The 20,573-nt window shown below is 58.9% G+C and overlaps 1 protein-coding gene across 1 annotated transcript; it reads left to right on the forward strand.

Moving 5' to 3' along the window:
* The first annotated feature begins 6,313 nt into the window (after positions 1 to 6,313).
* On the forward strand, positions 6,314 to 19,251 carry SNTA1 (syntrophin alpha 1). The gene is made up of 8 exons (XM_036395901.2): positions 6,314 to 6,583; positions 8,844 to 9,029; positions 16,085 to 16,283; positions 16,356 to 16,563; positions 16,632 to 16,762; positions 17,680 to 17,876; positions 17,953 to 18,140; positions 18,374 to 19,251. Exons 1-8 carry the CDS (start codon positions 6,319 to 6,321, stop codon positions 18,464 to 18,466), a joined length of 1,467 nt encoding a protein of 488 aa, XP_036251794.1. The 5' UTR covers positions 6,314 to 6,318; the 3' UTR covers positions 18,467 to 19,251.
* The last annotated feature ends 1,322 nt before the right edge of the window (positions 19,252 to 20,573 follow it).

Here is a 20,573-nt window from a genome sequence, read left to right on the forward strand (position 1 = left end):
AGCAGCCTGGTTTAGCAGAAGTGTGTCCCTGCTATGGCAGGGGGTTGGATTAGATGGTTTTAAGGTCCCTTCCACCCCAAACCAGTCTGTGACTGTCAAAGCCAGCAGGCTGAGCGGGCAGCGTGTCCCCTGCCCCCGGTGTGGCACCAAGTGGTGACATGGCCAGAGGGTCACCCCGTCCCCTCCCTCTGCATGTGCCACCAGTTCTGCAGCAGCCGCAGACGCTACGGTTCGTGAGCTGAGCCTGGGGGTTCTCAGCTGGTGGCAAAGCCCCCGGATCCCCGCAGGGCTTTGTCCCTCGGCAGGCAGCGCCCAGCCGGACGGTGGGGTGGGGACAGAAGGTGCCCGGGGGTCCCCGGCCACCCCCAGCCCGCGGCAGCGCCGGTGACTGCACAGCGGCTCTTTGCTGGCATCTGCTGACAGCGGGAGATCCTGCAGCTCTTCCCAGGGAGCGACGCTGAATCTCGGCCCGGGGACGGCCCCGGCCCCGCTCCTGGGAAGGAGAAGGTCCCTGGAGCGTGGGGCTGTCACCCAGCACCTGCCAGGAGCGCCCCGCGGGGATGGGGCCTTGCAGGGAAGGTGCAGCCGCACTGAAGGATGCACTTAAGTCAAAACCCTGATGCTGCGGGTGGCTTTCCAGCTAGAAATGGGGAAATGTCCCTCAGGTTTCAAACACAGCCTCTTCCTGGGATAGAAGTCTCTTCCATCCCTCCCGTGCCTCTCTTATGGGCTTAGCACAGGAAGCTCTTCCTGCAATGTCCTCTGAGTCGGGAAATGAAATCACATCCATCAAGGTCTCCTTGTGCCCCAGACAACAGACAACCCCTTAGAATAATAAATCATAGAATGGTTTGGGTTGGAAGGGACCTTAAAGTTCACTCAGTCCAACCCCCCTGCCATGGGCAGGGACACCTTCCACCAGATCAGGCTGCTCCAAGCCCCATCCAAGCTGGCCTTGCACACTTCTGGGCATGGGGTGTCCACAGCCTTGGTGGTGTCACGTTGACAGGCCATCAGAGAGAGGTGGCAGCAGCAGAGAGAGGTGACATTTATCAAAGCTCTACCTGTCGAGTTATAAAAACCCCAGGAGAGCTGCAGAATCCAGATTCATGGGCAGTGTATCTGACCAACTCTGCAGTGCAAGAGGTGCTTATTCCCAGTGCCAGGCAGGAAGGAAACAGCATTTTCATTTGCAAGTTGTGAATTAAACCAAAAAATGGCCCAGTCAAACTGCAAACATGATGGTGGATTTTACATTCTGCAGCTCATGTGCTGATTTTATTAATAATTTATGTCCATTATCTGATTGACACCCCAGCTACTGATACCACTTGGTATTAAGAGCATCAGAGAGCCAAAGCTGCAGGAGTAGTGACTGGGCGTTAATGTACGACAACTTTTGCCTTTCTGAAATCATTTTAGCTTCTGGGTGCTGCTTTTTCCCATGCAGTCTCTTGTTCCTTGATTAAATGATCCTGCCCTGATAACATAGGAGCTGCCATGCAGTGGCATAAGCATTTTGCCACTGTGAAAGCCCAGCTGCTTGTGGTTATCTTACAGGAATACATAAGGGAAGAGCCTGCATGAGATGGAAGAAACTTTGTATGGACTAATTATGTCCCAAAGCGGACAGAAACACTCTAAAGGACTTGGAAATCCCAGTGATTCTAAAGTCAGGTACTTTAGAATCACATTTTTTTTCTATGTTTTCTGCATAGTGATTGATGAACCCATCTGTTAAGTACATATTGCATATCTAAATCTGTTAATATCAAGACTAAAATCTATCTAGATAATAAAAGCTATTTCCCTTCCATCCCTTGCAGGGTTTCATGAGTCTCAGTCCTGCAGGGCAGGTTTGGCATCATCCCCTTCCATGAATTCCTGGAACACTGAGCTCAGCAGCCCTTCCCTGGTGCTGAGGGCTAAGAATTGTCAGGGTGTCCAGCAGCCTGAGATGCTGCCTGGATCCCCACAGTTTGGGAATGTTGTCTCAGAGACTGAACTTGAGCTCTTCAAGTCTTTTCTTTTCTTCAGAAGGGATTAATTCAATTAACACAAGTAACAAACCAGCTCACAGCACTCTATAAATAGACTGGTGGGCTTTGACACAGCTCCTGGCTATGCCAAGAAATGGGACTAATAATAGCTGCTCAACGGCAGGGTTCAGGGGGCTGGAGAGAATAGGCAGAGAAAATGCCAGGATGGCTGAAACCTGCCATGAAATCAGCTGGGGAAGTGTGGAATCCCACAATGGTCTGGATTGGAAGGAACCTTAAATCTCATCCCATCCCACCCCCTGCCATGGCAGGGACACTTTCCTCTATCCCAGGCTGCTCCAAGCCTCATCCAACATGGCCTTGGACACTTCCAGCGATCCAGGTGCAGCCCCAGCTCTCTGGGCACCCTGTGCCAGGGCCTCAGCACTCTCTGCAGGATCCCAACAGCCACGGAGGAAGCTCTGCTGGAGGGGATGGCCCAGAGTGGGGGGCACAGAGCCCATTGCTGCCACACTGCCAGCTCCTGCTCCTGGGGACCGTTTGGAGGATAATGGAGCCAAGAGATGCTTTTTCCAGCTAAAAAGCAGCAATTTCCCTCAGGGCCAAGGTCATGGCCCTGGCAGCACCCCCAGTCCTGCACCTCAGCCTCCTGCACTCCCCAGCCCCTTTCCCTCCCACTGCTCCTGCTGCCAGGAGAAATTCCCAGCTGGGCTTTTGTCACCGACGCACGCGTGTTTCTGCGGGAAGTTTCTATTTCTGTGAATAGCAATTTTTCAAGCAACTCCTCCCCCGCCTGCTCGCTTTCACAGGAGCCCTGACGAACGCCGCTGGCATGCCTGGAAGCTGCGGCTCACTCACTGCGGGCCAGCCCCGGCCGGAGCCTCCGCCCTCCCATCCCATCCCATCCCATCCCATCCCATCCCAGCGCCTGTCCTGCAGCTCCACGGCACGGAATTATCCTCGTGGCATCTGGGGAGGCTCAAATCGAGCTGGGACCACTCAATGTGCTGGGCTCCCGGTGCTCACCATGTGCCCTGGGACAGGAAAGGGATAAAAAGAAGTGGGGAAGCCTGGGGGAGACAAGCCTGCAGGAAAACCCCAAACCAGCAGCTCCTCTGCTTGGGGGACACTGAGACCTCCAAGAACATCCTGGCATGTCCCAGTTTCTCAGCCACAGCTCTTGCCAGGCCCAGCTGTGCAGAGGAGCCAGCAAATGGTTCCTGTGTTTGATTAAACCTGGAGCCAAGCCCCCAGCCTTCACCAGTCTGTCAGCCTGATTTGTCCTCTCCTGATGGACTCCCTGCTCAGGGTGAGCCTCCCAGTTTGGGACCAAGGTCTTAAGGGCACTTTTGGATTCCCTGTTTCCATTAGAAGACACCACCTGCAGTACTTGCCTGGGGTCTCTATTCCACTTAAGTTGTCATAGGAATATTAATTGCTGCATCATAGGAATATTAATTGCTGAAGCAGGGCAGAAGTGGTGGCTGGGGATGTGCTCTCTCTCTGCTGGGGTCACTGAGGCTCAGCCTTGCTGCACTCACAGGGTGATGCTGTTTTCCCAAAGGAGGTGAAGTCAGAGTGCTGTGACCTGGATCCAAGGACCATGGTGCTTTCTCCATCCCAGCAGCAGGACAGGGAAAGGTTGGAACCATCTGGATGGCTTCCATGCATCCAGGCCATGCTTATCAGCATCCGTGCCTCGGGGCACAGAGCTGAGAAATGAAAGGGAACAACCCAAACAGAGCACTGAGTTCTGCTGCACTGAGAGAGATATTTAGTGATCCCACTGCTGGCTCAGATGGGAATGGGCCCTTAGAGGCTGAAATTATCAAAAGCAGCTCTTGGGAATGAAAAAAAGCTGGACAAATTGCTGATTGCAGCTGCCTAGCTGGAAAATAAAGTGAGTGCTCCCAGGGCATGTGGCTCAGGGGGAATGAGCTCTGTGTGCCCTTGGGGACTGAAAGACCACATTCCCCTTGCTGCTCCCAAACCAAGAGGCACTGGCAGCCAGAGTGGGGCTGGACAGGGGGTGGGATCAGAGGGAAATACCCTTGGAGTGATGTAGAAGTGCTTGCCACAGTGAGCAGCACTGTACTGCAAAGGCAAAGTGTCACTTAAACCCCGGACATTTTAGCAAAGAGAAAATCAGGAATATGTAAAGCGCCTGTTTTGTAAAGAAATAACCTTCAGGGTTTCCTCTGCTGCAACTTCAAGAAATTCCACAGCTGCTGCTGCGTGGGAGGGAGCCCAGGGAGCATTTTTCTCCTCTGTGTGAGGCTGATGCTCAGGGCTGGCCACAGCCCCTGGCCAGGAAGGGCTGTGCTGAGCAGCACATGCTGCAGCCCCCCTGCCTCAGGTGCCCAGAGCTTCTCTCCACCCCCTTCCCAGCCAGCCAAATATGTTACAGAATTCTTACAAATCCCTGTGCTTTCCAGAGGGGCTGAGACCTCAGTAGTCCTGTCCCAGAAGCTCCTGGAGCTGCTTGAAGCGCTCTGCAAGGGGCAGAGGGGATGTGCCAAGAGTGGTTTGCTACTCCTGGAGGTATTTTCTACTCCTAATTAATGCAGTAAAAATGGGTATCTGCCAAGAAAGTAAAAATATTCTGGTTTTCAAGAACCAGGGCAAGTAAGGAAAAAGCAATGCAGACCCGTCTGAATGTCTGCAGACACCATCTCCCCCTGCCTGGCTCTTGTTTAACCCACTGGCACTCTTGGGAGGTTCCTGCCCTGGCTGTGGCTGCTGGGATGAGCCACAGCTCTGTGCCCAGCTCCCACTGCTCCTCCTGTGACAGCCCAGCACAGGGACACCCAAAATGTCCAGGGTCAGACTGGGGACAAGCAACTGCAGGCCTGTGTCCCTCCCCATGCCAGTCCCAGGATGGAGTGGGAGCACTGGGAAGCACCAGGTTCTCCTGGTGCCCTTTGTCAGGCCAGAACAAAGAGCACTGGGGAGCTCTGGGGAGCACTGGGGAGCTCTGGGGAGCTCTGGGGAGCACTGAGGAGCACTGGGGAGCTCTGGGGAGCACTGGGGAGCTCTGGGGATCACTGGGGAGCACTGGGGATCATTGGGGAGAACTGGGGAGCACTGGGGATCACTGGGGAGCTCTGAGGATCACTGAGGAGCACTGGGAATCACTGGGGATCACTGAGGAGCACTGAGGAGCTCTGGGGATCACTGAGGAGCACTGGGGAGCTCTGGAGAGCAGTGTCCTTTCTCATGCCCCATCCCCACATGGTGAGGGGAGAACCAGGCTTTTCCAGAGCCCCATCCCAGGATGGAGCACTGGAGCCTTGGTGTCCTGGTCTCTCCCCATGCTCCATCCGGGCCAGAGCCGTGTCTCTCCTGTTGCCCCATTCCAACAGGCTGGGGAGAAGGCTGGAATGGGGAGAGCTAAGGAGTGCTGGCCCCTCCAGGTGCCTATCCTAGGATCAGTGGGGAGCCGTGTGTCCCTCCCTGTGCCCATCCCAGGGTGGAGAGGAGAGCTGTGTCCCTCGTGGGCAGGCGTGGGAAGCGCTGGGGAGCACCATGTCCCTCTGGAGCCCCTCCATCCGGGCTGGAGGATGGAGTCCTGGGGAGCACTGGGAGCATCGTATCCTCCCGGTGCCTGTCCCAGGATGGAGCGGGGAGCACCGGGGAGTTGTGCTCTTCCCTGTGCCCCATTCCATGATGGGGAGCACCGGGAGCCGCGTCCCCTCCCGGTGCCCTGTCCGGGGCGGGGCCGGGATCCCGCTCTCTCCCGGGGCTCCGTCCCGGTCCGGCGGGCGGTGTGTGGAGGGACGGGGCGTGGAGCGGTGCGGGGAACTAAGGGGCGGTGCGGAGTGGTGAGCGGAGAGGCTGTGCCGGGTGTGGAGAGGCGGTGCGGGGCAATGGGCGGAGCGGTGCGGGACAGGGACAGGCGGTGCGGGGCGCTGAGGGGTGGTGCGGGACAGGCGGTGCGGGGCGGTGTGGGACGGGGATAGGCGGTGCGGGGCGGTGTGGGACGGGGATAGGCGGTGCGGGGCGGTGAGGGGCGGTGCGGGACGGGCGGTGCGGGGCGGTGAGGGACGGGGACGGGCGGTGCGGGGCGGTGAAAGGCGGTGCGGGACGGGCGGTGCGGGGCGGTGAGGGGGCGGTGTGGGACGGGCGGTGTGGGCGGCGTGGGACAGGGACGGGCGGTGCAGTGAGGGGCGGTGTGGGACGGGCGCTGAGGGGCGGTGCGGGGCGGTGAGGGACGGGGACGGGCGGTGCGGTGAGGGGCGGTGAGGGGCGGTGTGGGACGGGCGGTGCGCGGGGCGCTGAGGGGCGGCGCGGGGCGGTGTGGGACGCGGAGCGCGCGAAGATGGCGGCGGGCAGGCGCGCCCCGCGCACCGGGCTGCTGGAGCTGCGCGGCCCCAGCGGGCAGTGGCTCCGCGTCCTGCTCACCCTGGCCGAGGACGTGCTGGGGGTCAGCCCTGCAGACGGCCCCGGGCCCGGCCCCGAGGCCCCGGCGGCGCAGCTGAACGGCGGCGAGCCGGGCTCCGCCGCGCCCGAGGCGCTCGCCAACATCAGGCGCACCGTGCGCGTCGTCAAGCAGGACGTGGGGGGGCTCGGCATCAGCATCAAAGGTGAGGCCGGGCCCGGGGGTCCCGGGGCGGCGGGGGGAGACGGGCATCGGCACCGGGACCTGTTGCTGCTGCCGTCCCGCGGCTCGCTCGGAGCGGACCCCGCGGGGAGCGAGGCTGGGGTCGGGATCCTCACAGCCTCCAGCCCCAGCTCAGGACGGGGAGGGGGATACGTGGCAGTGACGGGACCCGAACCATTGCCAGCCTACGGAGAGAGCGATGATTTGGGGTGAGGAGTGACCGGCCAGTGCCTGCCCGCCGTGCCCCCGCCGGGGTGAGGGACCTCAGGGGTTGTGAGCCGAAGGGGACACCCCTGTCCCCCGCACCCCACGGGTATGGTGCTGTCTCACGGGGCAGCTGGGGTGCAGGGGGGCACCCGGTTACACCAAAGTTGCCCTTCTGCAGCCAAAGTGCGGGCTGGGCCGGCGTGTCCTTGTCCCACCGTGCTCATTAGTTGGGAAATGCCCCTTTAAAACTGTCAGCAAAACGAAGGGAGCGGTGTAAAGGCCCCTGGAGATCTGCCGGCGCTGGGTGCGGTGTTAAAGCAGCGCGCTCTGGTTTGACTGAAGATGTGTGCTCCCGGGAAGCCTCCCTGTTCAATGGCTGTTTTCCCTCCCGAGCTATCCCGCTCCTTGGTGACTCTCCTGAACTTCAGGCTGGAAACTTCTTAGGGCAGTGATGGCGTTCCTGCCTTTCTGCCTGCCTTTGATTTTCACGCGGCTCCGAGCGTGTAGGGAGCTGTGAAAGCAGGATGAGAAGGGCAGCGGGGAGACAGGGACAGGGCTGTCACGGAGCGTGGCTGTGAGAGGCAGCGGGCTCGGCCGCCCCGGGGGCACTGACAGGGCAGCTCTCGCCTCCTGACGTGGCTTCTCCTTCCAGCTCAGAGGGGACACAGACGCAGCCTCCGGCTCCCTCTTGAAGCGGGGAGGTTTTGCAATGCGAATGTGCGGGTGCTGGAACTGGATCGACACTGCTGGCCGTGTCTGCAGGGTGCCCCAGCGTGCCAGCCCTTTTTTTGGGAAGCACAAACCCCCTTTCGTAACCGCCCCTTGGCTGCCAAGTTATTGCTTGCTCTGTGGCTCTCCCAGGAAAGGAGAAGCTTCCCTTGGTTCAGTTAAAACTTTACTTTTCCAGTGACGTATGTGGAAAAGAAGTAGTTGCCATCAAAACTGGGCAGTGGAAGGTGCTGTGGAGGGTGGGGCAGCCTTGTAGGGCAGGGCATCACTCCTCACCGCGCTGCTGGCATGTCACTGTTCATGGGCCAGCCGTGTTTCACGCAGGGACACGGGTGCCACCCGGAGGGGCGAGTGTCCTGCACAGGACGTGGCCTGGGGCTGGCAGGACAGCGGGGAGCCGAGCGGGAGCCGGGCTGGCAGAGGTTCTTAGCTCTGGTGCAAGGACGGAGCAGCCCCCGCCGGGGCCTCTGACAGCTGATAACCGGAGCCCTCGCTGGCTTGGCAGCGACTGAGCGAGGAAATGCCTGTGGCACCGGCTGGGAGCAGCCCGGGGCGGGCAGTGACAGCGGGCTGGGCTCAGCATCTCCCTCTGGGATGAGGATTATCTCTTGGAGACTCCTCGGGACAGGCTGTCCCCGGGCACAGGGCACATCGGGCACTGCTGATCCCCACAGGCTGCCACGGGCAGTGGCTGCTGCATCCCTGAGCCCTGGCACGGAGGCAGCTCAGATCTCCCCGCGGGTTCAAAAGTCGATGTGCAAATTGATCTCCTGAAGCCGCAGGGAGTTTGAATAGCATTCTTTTAGTCAGGACGGCGGGGAGCAGCCGGTAAACAGGGCTGCTGTGTGGACAGGAACATGCAGCCAGATTGGTTCACCTCTCCCTGGCTCTTTGGCCTCTCCAAAAGAATTCAGCTGTCTATGTGTTGAGATCATGAAGTCCTTGGAGCCAGGATAGTCGCTCAGCACACATGATTAATAATGCAAATAACGATACACTTTCCTGCCAAAACTGATGGGGAGATGGCCAGGTTATGTGTTCGCTCCGTGAATAATCTGTGACCAGTCTGAGTGGTTTTGGAGCAATCACTTCATCAGCTGTACAGCCTCATGGTACATTGGCAGCTATGGTTGGTACAGGTGTCCTGTGGGTATCTGGGGGAGTGGGCTGACCTGGCACAGTGCACTGAGTGCCAGCAGAAAGGCTCAGCCTTGCTGGGACCATCTGGTACCAGAGCATCCCCCTCCCCACCCACCCCTCCAAGCGCTCCTACAGCCACAACCGCTCCCTGTCTCTTCTGTTTCAAGGTGGCCGAGAGAATAAAATGCCCATCTTGATCTCCAAGATCTTTAAGGGGCTGGCAGCCGACCAGACGGAGGCGCTGTTCGTGGGGGATGCCATCCTCGCCGTCAATGGCACCGACCTGTCCGAGGCCACCCACGATGAGGCCGTGCAGGCCTTGAAGAAGACGGGCAAGGAAGTGATCTTGGAAGGTAGGAGACAAGGATGTGATGGGGGCAGAAGGGTTCTCCTTCCTGTACGGGGATGACACAGGGGTGGCATATCATCTGCAGCTGCATTTGCATACTCTTTCAAATGGAAAACAACATATGCAGAGTAATTTGTCTGCTCATCTGGAGAGCTGGAGGTAACTGCTGGGATCTCCCTGTCTCCTTCTGGAGTGTGTGCCAGTGCTCCATGCCCAGAGGCTCTGTCTCCCCGCTGTGGGACCTCAGGCAGGCAGCAGTGGGAGGTGTGGGACAAGTTTCTGGGATTTGGGATTCTTTCATTGCACAGCATCACCCCCACGTCTGCAGTTCTTGGGGCAAGAGAAAACATTTTCTGCTTTTCTCGTGGTTTTAATTTAAACCCACATCCCTGGCTGCTGTAGGTTTATGCCAGTGGGGAGGGCCCACTCCTGCTGAGCACCTTGGGGTTTGCTGGGTGGGTTTTGGGCAGGTGGAGGGTGGGGCAGGGCCTGCTGAGGAACTACCCATCCAGGGGATGCTGCCCACTGAGGGGATCCCTGGAAGCTGAGGCCACAGCCATGCCAGGGATGCAGCCTTCACCACCCTGGAGCAGGCTGTTCCCTGGGAACAGGCTCCCTCTCAGTACCAGACAGATGGTCCCTGGTGTCTCCCAGCCCTGAGGGGGCTGCACACTGTAGGAGCCCCTCAAGCCCTGCTTGAGGACTGGGTGAGGCTTGATGGGTTGGGACCACGGGAGTCCTGAGGGAGAGACTCCATTCTTCTCTGGCTAATCTTCATCTCACATCTGTCCATGTTTGCCCACCCTCTGCCAGCTTGGCCAGGCTGGGATGAGCATCCCAGATCTGTCCCTCAGGAAAGGAGCCTTCCCCTCCCCTCACTTCCAACCAGGCCCTGGGGTCACCCTGTTTAACAGGGGGGTCCTGGCACCAGAGACCCTTCCCAGAGCCCAAAGGGAGGTTTGATTTGGGGGCAGTGCTCGGGGCTGTCCCTGAACAAAGCAGTTCTGTGTGCTGTGCTGCCAGCGACCACCGTGGCTCCAGCTTTTCTGTGCCTTCCCCAGATTGTCTCAGCTCCAGATTTTCATTTTTAGCTTTGCTCAGCCCTTTCTGCTGTGGGTTCCTCCTCTCCTGGGAGCCTGAAGACCACGGTTCAGCTGGAGGAATGTGCTGCTCTGCACAGCTGCTGGGAGCAGATAGGGTTGGTGGTGGGGTGGTTTTGTTGTTTTTTTCTGACCAAAGAAAAATACAAGAGCTTCTTTCTTTGTGAGTCTGTGAAATTCCTGCCTGGAGCCGCTGCTCTTGGACCACCCTCCCTCCATTATTTTCTGTTCATCCTTTGGTGTGGGTTTCCCTTCTGCCAGAGCTCCTGCCAGAGGTGGAGAGGAGCTGCCCTTTCTGGAGAGAACAATTTCTCTCCCTGAAGCCCTCCTGCTCCTCCTCCATCCCCTGGGGTCCAGGTCCCCCTCCTGGGAGGCAGTTGCAGGCAGGGCCTTTGCTGCAGCTTGCTGAGCTCAGGTATGACCTGCTGGGCTTCTTAATTAATTCAAACTCCCAGCAGGTACCCTTGGGAGGAGACTGGGGCTGTGCTCCCACTACAGCACTCTGGAGCTCTGGGATGAGTTTGTATCTGATGTTGTTCGGGGTCCAGGCAAAGCAGGGAAGGGATCTCTGCTGCTTGTCTGATCACTGATGTCACTGATGAACGTGGTCCATCTCCATCCCCTCCCTGTTTTTGGGTTTGCTGGCACAGTGCTGCTCTGCCATGGGGGTGGTGGGGCTGTGCCATGGTCAGGCTGTCCCTGCCCTGTGGAGGTGGTGGCCCTGCCTCGTACCTGCCCCCCGCTGTGGCTCTCCAGGAGCTGGCTTCCAAACACCCTGCCCCAGGGAGAGGTGATAGGGCCAAGGGGCCACGGGGTGGCCTAAAGTGCCTGAAGGGTGTTAAATTGGATACTCTCTGCTGCCTTCTCCTGCTTGGAGAAGACTGAGCTTAAAAAAGAGCACTTTAACATTACTTAGACACTTTCTGCTCCCCACATGCTGCCAGGTGTGACTCCAGCTTTCCTTATGGTGCTCTGAGTGCTAAACAAGTGTATTTGGCACAGCCTGTGTCTGTTCACTCCTTGCTGCTCCTGGCTGCAGTCGTTGCTGGGGTTTGGAGTTTTTCGGGAGGTTTGCAGGTGGCATTGCAGCAGGTAACAAAACTGGGAGAGCTGGCACCTCCTCAGAGGGCAGTGAGCTGGGCTGAGACTCCCCAAAGTGGCAGAGCTGGGAGGTGGTGATGTGTTCTAATGTGAGCATCAGCAGTGGCTCCCCATGCCAGATTTCACCCTGGGCTGCTCAGTGTGGCCTCAGGCTCCTGGGTGTCATTGCTGCCCAGGCGTGAGGACATGCAGATACCTCTCCCTGTGTCCTGCCAAGATTCTTTTTGAATGTGCCAAACTACTCTCTTGGTATTTACAGGAGGAGTTGGACTGTATTTATATTACATTGTTATTTCAGGGAGAGTCGCTCTCCCTTGCCTTATTTTTCCCTTGTTTTTTTTTCCTTATTTTCATTGCTTGGAATCTCCATGGCAGAGACTCTCCGTGGCAGGGGGAGGGCTGGTGAACATCCTTCCAGCTGCTCTGGGACAGGGCTCTGGGGTCAGGAGTGGTTTTCCTGGTGAGGCCCCTGTGCTGTATTGTCATGGGGGAAGAACTGGAAACAATGGGGAGGAGGAGTTGGGCTAGCTGTGGACATCTCACATCCATAACTTATTTGCCACAGGGGTGCTCCTGGGGCTGTCTCTGCTCTTTAGGACTTGCTTGGCCAAGAAATTGCTTGGAAGTTTGAAATTCAGAAAAATGGGTGCTGGGAGAGAGTGGAGCTGGAGTGCTGGTTGCCATAACTGTGGGAAGGAAGGCTTTGGATCTGCCCTGGGGATGATGCCAGGAGGTGATGGGGCACATCTGCCACCTCCACACCTCTCTGCTCTGAAGCTTTGCTTTCCCTGGGGAGTTTCCTGGGTTTGTTTCTCCTCCCTGGAAACACGGAGGGCTGTCCCATGATCTCCCTGCTGACAGTGCAGCACTGGGGAATGTTTAGCAAAGAGCTGGGGCATGGAATGTGGCACTGAGTGCTGGGACAGGATCCTGGGGCAGGAGGGACAGCAGCAGCCTCACCCTGCAGCATCCCATGGCATCTTCCTCCCTGAGGTAGAAGGACTTGAGCTGGGGCAGCTGGGACAGGAGCTGCTGCCATGTTCATGCTTGGAGCCAGGGGCAGGGCATGGTCCCAGGGTGGGTGCTGGGGACTGTGCTGGCTGCTCTGGGAGCACATCAGAGCATTGGGTTGGAGCTGGCAGGTCATTTCAGGGTGTCTGTTTGGGGTGTGGGTTTGCTCAGCCCTCCAGTTTAACATGCCAATTTTGGCTCATTAATCCTGAGGCAGAGAGGGACCAGCTGGAGGTGGGATTAGCATCTCTGTAGGGCCAGCACTCAGTCTCCAGGAGCTCTCTGGAAGATTTCCTGATATGATGGCCTTGTTGAGCTGTGTAGATGCTGTTGGGAAGATTATGGCAGGAGAAACAGCAGCACCATCCTACTCCTGACCAGAAATGGAGTCTGGAACCTCCTCTTTGAATCCACACATGATCTCCAGGCTGAAGCAGAGTGTGCTGGTGACCCAAGCAGTGAGAGGGTGTTCTTGACCCTGCTCTGGGTGTCCATGTCTGTTTTCCTGCCTGGAGGAAGCATTGTGGCTCCTCAGTGAAGCTCTGTGGGGTCAGGCTTGGTTCTGAGCAGTGAGGATGCGTGGGGCAGGTTGTGCTGACTCAGGATCCAGGGTGCCAGGAGTGGTTGGTTTGTGATTGTTCTCCATCCTTGTGAGGAATGGGCTGATGGGGAGGGAGAATTTCTCCCCAAGAAGTCAAACCAAGGAATTTTGATGGTTCTGCCCCTTTCTGGCATACCAGGGAGAAAAAAAAATAGCTGCAACACAGATGCAGAGCCAGGGCCTTTGGTTAAACATGTCCCTGGTGCAGCTCACTACAGGGTTCAGGACACATGGGATGCTCCAGGGATTGGGAGCCACCACCTGGGCCCCTGCAGAGGCACCATCCTGGCATGGGATGGGTGGCTGCACACCCAGAGACTTTTGCTGTTCCCTAAAACCCTAAAATAAAGTTTTCCTTGGTGCAAAGCCCTGAGCAGTTAAAGGCCCTATTTGTCCCCTGTCCTCTGTTCTGGAGAGGATCAGTGGGACAGGCTCCCTCCCTGGAGAGCCCACATGGCTTTGGAGGCCACATGGATTAGCCCAGCAGGCCCCCAGGGCTGTGTGCCTGCTGCAGGTGACTTCAATCAACAGCAGCCAGGCAGTGTTGCTGCCCAGGGGTTTTTGGAGGGTGCAGGCTGCCAGGGAGTAGGCAGGAACCCCAGCACTGCAAGGTGGTAATTAAAAACAAAAAACAGTTCAAGAATTACAGTTACCACTAGCAGAGGCGATGCATGATATGGTCTGAGTTGTTTGCTTTAATGAGATGGAGGTAATTAATTAATCCATTCAATACCAACTGCAGTGAAGGGACTGGCAGGAGTGTAAGTCAGCCCGCTGTGAAGCCAGTGCTGGGGTCACTGGAGGGGACAGCAGCTCCCATGGGATGGTGACCTGGCCTTGGCCAGGCAGTGTCACAGCCTCCAGCACCTCCCAGCTCCCCGCGCTGGCTCGGGACCCCCCGTGCTTTGCGACCAGCCTGAAGCCTCCTTAAAGCCACGTAGCCGAGACATCAGACCCTGCCTGTTGCCTCATTCTCCGTGGCCTGTCCCGCACTGGGCACTGCCCCTGTCCTCCGCGGCTCCCTCGGGACGTGACCCCGCCACCGCCCAGCTAATGCCGGTGACGTCCCCCGCGTGCCCGGGGAGCCAGGGGCTGGCGCAGGGACGCCGCTCGGGTTTCAGCGGCTCAATGGCATCTTTCTGAACTCCAATTAGTTCCCAGGCACCGGCATAATGGCAGGTCCCCGCTGCCAAGATTAATGGCTCGGGTGAGATGCAGCGCGGCTCGGATGCCTGCGGGAACGTGGCTATTTTTGTAACGGGAGGTGCAGGGCACGAGGCTGGTGGCCCCCCGCCGCCGCCTTGGCCCCGGGGCCACCGCGGGGTGACCCGGCCCACGTGGCACAGCACCGTGGCCATTTATAGCTGTGTCCCGCTCAGCACCCGCGGGGCTCCAGCTCCACGCAGCTCCTGCCGGGCTATCGGGGTTTAGGGGTTTTAGGGAGCTCATGGGATAGGAATGAAAGGGGAGAGCACAGAAGCGGCCGAGTTGGAAGGGACCCACCAGGATCATCCAGTCCAAGCCCTGGCCCTGCACAGACATCCCAACAATCTCACCCTGTGCACCCCTGAGAGCATTGTTCAAACACTCCTGGAGCTCTGGCAGCCTTGGGGCTGTGACCTCAAGGGAAGATGGGTGGAGATCTCCCATCTTGTGGCCAGGTGAAGTTTGGGAGTGGGTGCATGCAGACTCTTTCCTGGTGGCAGAAGGGCTCCTTTCTGGCAGCACATCAGGCTGCTGTGGCTTGGCTGCAGTGATGGAGCTGTGCCCATCCAGCCACCCACAAGGGTTGGCTGCAAAGCCAAGCTCGTGTCCCCCATCCTGCCACCCACTCTGCTGCCTTGGACCTGCAGTGGAACCAGCCAGGATGGCTGGGGACATGGCTGCAGGCACGTGTCTGTTCCATGGTCTTTTCCAAAGGGCCTCCAAAGGGAAGCCCTTCCCTGGAGTCAGAGGCTGGTCCCTCGCTGCCCCAGGGCAGCACCAGCACTGGCATCCCGCCTGCTCAGCTGGAGTGTTTCAGCCAGCATTGCCAATCTTCCTCATTTTCAGGATGTGGCTGTGGGGCCCCATCAATTTGTGGTGCCTTTCATCTCCCCCTTTCCCCAAACCTCTGGAGCCGGCTGCCATCCCAGCATGGCTCTGAGGGCTCTGGCTCTGGAGCCAGGCTCAGTGGGGACTGGTTTCTTGTCCCTGCTTTGAGGCTCACAGGGCAGGGCTGTGCAAGCAGAGAGCACGCTCTCCAGGGCTTTTCCTGGGGCCAAGCCAGGGTATTTGAGCACTGTTCCTCAGCTGGCAGCGGGACTGGCTGTACCAGCACAGTTTGGACTGTGTAATTTTGGCCTGGGACTCTTTCCCATTCCCCACCCCTGGCTGTGTGTGCTGCCCCAGGGAACTGCTCAGGCCTGGATCTGTGAACTGATCTGGGTTAAAGGCAAGGAAAAAGGGGGAAAAGACCATTTTTATCCCTCTTGCAGAGCTCCCCAGGCTGCACTGGTGGGCTGGGATACTGTGAGGGTTCCAGGTGTCATGTGAGGGTGCTGAGACCCTGGCACAGGAGTGCCCAGAGAAGCTGTGGCTGCCCCTGGATCTCTGGCAGTGCCCAAGGACAGGTTGGATGGGGCTGGGAGCACCCTGGGACAGTGCAAGGTGTCCTTGTCCATGGCAGGGGATGGATTGAGATGGGCTTTAAGTCCCCTTCCAACCCAGACTATTCTGTGGTTCTATGATTAGCAATGTTCTTCTGTTCCTAAAGCAATTGCTCTTATCACTGAGGCCACAGCCTCCCATAATTGTCCCTACCAGCAGGACCCTTTCCATTCCTGGGGCTGGTGTACAAATCCTCCATCCTCCCTAGAGCCACACAATGCTCCATCCCCCTGCACCATGCAGGAAAGCCCCACTGACATCTGCACACATCTTCCCTTTATGCCCTACAAGCTCTGACATGAATGTGCCAGCGTGAAGGTCCCTTTAATGCTCTGGAAATCCCCAATAAATGGAATGAGGAGAGTGGAATGGGATGATATTTAAGGTTCCTTCCAACCCAAACCATTTTGTGATTCTGTGTCACTCCCTGTGTGACCTTGCCCACCAGTGCCACCTGCAGCAGCATGGGTGCCAGCTCTGGGGAGCTAATGGCGAGGTCAGCAGCTCTGGTGCAGGGAGAGTGGGGGGGTTTCAGCAGGGTAGGATGAGGCTGCCCTGGCCTGTTCTGTGTCCTCAGCGGTGCTGCCTCTCTTCCAGTGAAGTACATGAAGGAGATCTCGCCCTACTTCAAGAACTCCTCGGCAGGGGCGACAGTCAGCTGGGACCCCTCTCCCGCTGCCCAGCAGAAGCGATCGTCCCCGCTGCTGCCCCCTCGGGAGCTCCGGGAGAGCCGGAGTGTCCCTCTGAAGATGTGCTACGTGTCCCGCAAGTGCCTCCCCACCGACCCGGAGCACAGGTCAGTGATGGCACCGTGGTGCCCCGGGGAGCCGGGGCCGGGCAGGGACTCACCGGGGCCGTGTCCCTGCAGGTACCTGGAGGTGTGCTCGGCCGACGGGCGCGTCGCCCTCTTCCTGCGGGCCAAGGATGAGGCCACGGCGCAGTCGTGGCTCGGCGCCATCCAGGCCAACGCGGCCGCGCTGCTGCCGCGGGTGAAGGAGGAGCTGCGGGCACAGCTGGCGGGGGCTGGCACGGTGGCCGGACGGGACGTCAAGCACGTGGGCTGGCTGACCGAGCAGGTACCCCCCGGTCCCCCGCCACTCCGTGCCACCATGCTGCCGCTGGCCCTGACCCAGTCCCTTTACAGCTCCCCAGCGCCGGCACCAGGAACCTCCTGGCCGTGCTCACAGAGAAGGAGCTGCTGCTGTACGGGAGCCTGCCGCAGAGCCGGGACGCGCTGGGCAAGCCCACGCACAGCTACCCCCTCATCGCCACCAGGTAGGGGCCAGCAGCTCAGTGCCCTCCTGCTCTGCTCAAGGATAGGGTGGTGGCAGTCCCTGGGGGCAGTGCTGGGAGTCAGGGCAGAACCAGGGCTGGTGTCAGACCCACAAAGTGGTGACAGTGTGCAAGGGTGGGTGGCAGAGTCCAGGGGTGATGTCAGGGCAATGGGCACAGTGGTGGTGACAGTGTCCAGGGGTGGTGTCAGGGCAGTGGGCTCAGTGGTGGTGACAGTGTCCAGGGGTGGTGTCAGGGCAATGGGCACAGTGGTGGTGACAGTGTCCAGGGTGGTGTCAGGGCAGTGGGCTCAGTGGTGCTGAGTTGCGGGGATGGGGCGGGGGTTTCGGGCGGGTGTCAGGGCGGGTTTTCAGGGCGGGTTTTGAGGGAGGGATGCGGGGCAGGGTTGGGGCGGGGTTTCAGGGTGTAGGGCGTGGGCTCGGGGCGGGGTTCGGGCGGGGTTTTGGGGCGGAGGCGGCTCCAGCGCGGGCGCTGCGGGGCCTCATCCGCGGGGCTGCAGCGCCCCCTGGCGGCCCCGCTGCGCGACAGCCGCGGAGCGGAGCGGGGTGAGGCGCTGGGGCCGTGCGGGATGCGGGGCAGTGCTGGGGCTGTGCCGGGACCATGTGGGATGCGGGGCAGTGCTGGGGCTGTGCCGGGACCATATGGGATGCTTTGCTGGGGCTGTGCGGGATGCGGGGCAATGCTGGGGCTGTGCTGGGGCCGTGCGGGATGCGGGGCAGTGCTGGGGCTGTGCCGGGACCATGTGGGATGCTTTGCTGGGGCTGTGCGGGATGCGAAGCGGGGCTTGAGCCGTGTGAAGAGCGGTGCTGAGGTGCGGTGCTGATGGGCAGTGCTGGGATGTTGGGTGCGCGGTGCCGGGGCCGTGCGGGGCGCGGTGCTGAGCGCTGGCCGTGCCGCAGGCTGGTGCACTCGGGGCCGGCCAAGGGCTCGGCGCTGTACGAGGCCGAGCGCTCCTTCGCGCTGCGCGCTGGCGGCCGCCTGGGCGTGCAGACCCATCTCTTCAGTCTGGAGAGCCCTCGAGAGCTCGCCCTGTGGACGCGCCTGCTGGTGGACGGCACCCACGGCGCCGCCGAGCTGGCCCAGGAGGTCTCGACAGGTCAGCGAGGGCCCGGGGGGGGGCGGGGGGTGCGGCGGGACCCTCTGGCTCACCCCTGTCCCGTCCCTGTCCCCAGCGTGCACGTGGAAGGGGCAGGACTGCACCCTGACCGTCCACATCGACAAGGGCTTCACCATCTCCACCAGCGAGCCCGGGCTCAGCAGGACCATCCTGCTGCAGCAGCCCTTCGAGAAGCTGCAGATGTCCTCAGATGATGGCACCAAGATGCTCTACCTGGACTTTGGTGGACCAGAGGGAGAGATTGTGAGTTGGCTTTGCCTTCAGCAGCCCTGCCCACAGAGCACCCACCCTGTTCATGGCACCCATCCTGCCTGGCACAGGGGTGACCCGTGGCTCTGTCTGCCCACCCCAGCCAGGGGGCACAGCCCTTCCCAGGGCCCCAGTAAAGCTGTGGTGGGTTTGGGGAGCTCTGGGTGGTACCTGGCTGCAGGAACAGCCCTCCCTATTACAAACATGCCTCCTTTCCTTTTTTGCAGCAATTGGACCTTCACTCCTGCCCCAAGACCATCGTCTTCATCATCCACTCCTTCCTGTCGGCCAAGGTGACCCGGCTGGGGCTGCTGGCGTGACGAGGGAGCCCAGCAGCGGCCGGAGCAGCCCAAGCCCCTGGCCCATCTATGCACCTCCCTCCTGGCCAAACCCAGCCCCAAGGCATCCCAAGGAGACTGCAGCCCCCATGGGATCAGTCACCCCACCAAGGAACAGCACCATCCAGCCAGGAAAAACCCCTCTAGGGGCGTTTGGGGGCAGCTGTGGGGTGAAACCCCTCTTGGATGGCAGCACCAGGACTTCTCCGGTGCCTTCCTCTCCTCCTTCCTTGGTGGCTGGAGAAAGCCATTGGGAGCCCACCAGTGGACAGGTGGCCATCACCCCAGTGCCTTGAGAGATGATATTTTCTGTACAAAGAACCCATTTGTATCCATGTTTTATATTTATATTGCCCACTTCCAAACGCTGATGTGGCAGCTCTTCCACACCTGGGTTGGACCCCTGGGAGAGTCCCCAGGTCCTGCAGCACAAGGACCCCCTGTATCTTTTTTCCAGACAGGCAACCCAAGGGCTGGAGACCAAACCAGCTCTAAAGTGCTTGAGGGACAGGAACTGCAAGATCAGCTGTATTTGCCAAATTTTTCCATATTGTATGGAATGATAGGAACCACTTTTCTCTGTTGGAGTTGGATGGTTCGTTTGGTTTTGTGCACTCTGGGGTCACTTTATTTCCCGGTTTGGGGAGGGAGGGTTGTCAGGTGGCTGCTGCGGAACGACTTCTTTTATGAACCAAAAGATTCTGCATGGAAATGCCTTTTTTGGGGGGGTTAAATAAACTTTGCAGATCACAACCAGCAGGAACCAAGATCTGTCTCCTGCTTTCACTTGGAGAAGTTGAAAATCAGTTTGTGGGTGGTGCCTGGGCTGAGCCTTGGGGTGCTTTCCACCAGGGGAAGGAAGGGATTTGCCTGGTGGTGCTGGGGACACTGTGAGGGGTTCAGGTGGGGACAGAACATCTTTAAGGTGCCCAACACTGTGCTGGGAGTGGCAGAGAAGGACATGCTGATGCCAGCAATAGCTTTGGTGATACCAGATGAGTTTGGATTCCCTACACTTTAGGATGCTCACAGGAGGGTGGGTGTCATTTCCAAACTCAAGAAAGTTATGTTTTGTTTTTTATATTTTTCCTGCAAGAGCAGCTGCCTAGCTGAGCAGTAGCAGAGGCTTAGAAAGTTGTTGGGAGCACAGGAAAGGGCTCTGTTTGCATCACTGCAGTGCCAAGTTCTGGGTTAACCTTCTCCTTTTGGACTGGCCCTGTCCATGGGGGCACCTGGAGTCTCCCAGGAAAGCCATTAGCCAGGGACTAAGACACTCAGGCTGCAGGCAGAGGAACAACAACTGATTAGCAGCAAAATAATATCAGAGAAGCTGGGGCTGCCCCTGGATCCCTGGAAGTGTTCAAGGCCAGGCTGGATGGAGCTTGGAGCGGCCTGAGACAGTGGAAGGTGTCCCTGCCATGGCAGGGGCTGGAATGAGCTGGGCTTTAGGTTCCCTTCCAACCCAGACCTCTCATTGTGTGGTTTTTAGTGATGTCAGGTACCCTGCTGCCCTGTGAAGGGGGGAGCCTTGAGGGAGGAATTGGGGTGACACAGGTGCTTTTGCCATTGCTGAGCTGCTCCCCAGGGCAGGGACCCTGGTGCTGTGGCAGCCTTTGGGGTGCAGGGGGAGGACTTCCATGAAAAGGAAGGAAATCTATAGAAATAGCGAGCAACAAGGGCAGTGAGGGTGTGTGATCTGGCAGGGAGGAACTGTAGAACCACAGGTTTGGGTTGGAAAGGAACTTACAGCTCATCTCATTCCACAGGCAGGGACACCTCCCACTGTCCCAGGTGCTCCCAGCCCTGTCCAGCCTGGCCTTGGGCACTGCCAGGGATCCAGGGGCAGCCCCAGCTGCTCTGGGCACCTGTGCCAGGGCCTGCCCATCCATACAGGGGAGAAGCAGCACAGTAAGAATTTATTTGGTGTAACAAATAATTCCTATTGAGTACATCAGCCCCCAGCTGCACAGCTCCTGGGGACAGGCTGATGGAGAGGAAGGGGATGTCCCATTCCTCCCAGCACAGCCCCATGGCTGACAGCAGGAATCTTTTATGATGAACAAGTCCTTACTCCTTATTGCACATAACT

This window comes from Molothrus ater, chromosome 17, assembly GCF_012460135.2.
Source record: "Molothrus ater isolate BHLD 08-10-18 breed brown headed cowbird chromosome 17, BPBGC_Mater_1.1, whole genome shotgun sequence".
Lineage (NCBI taxonomy): Eukaryota > Metazoa > Chordata > Aves > Passeriformes > Icteridae > Molothrus > Molothrus ater.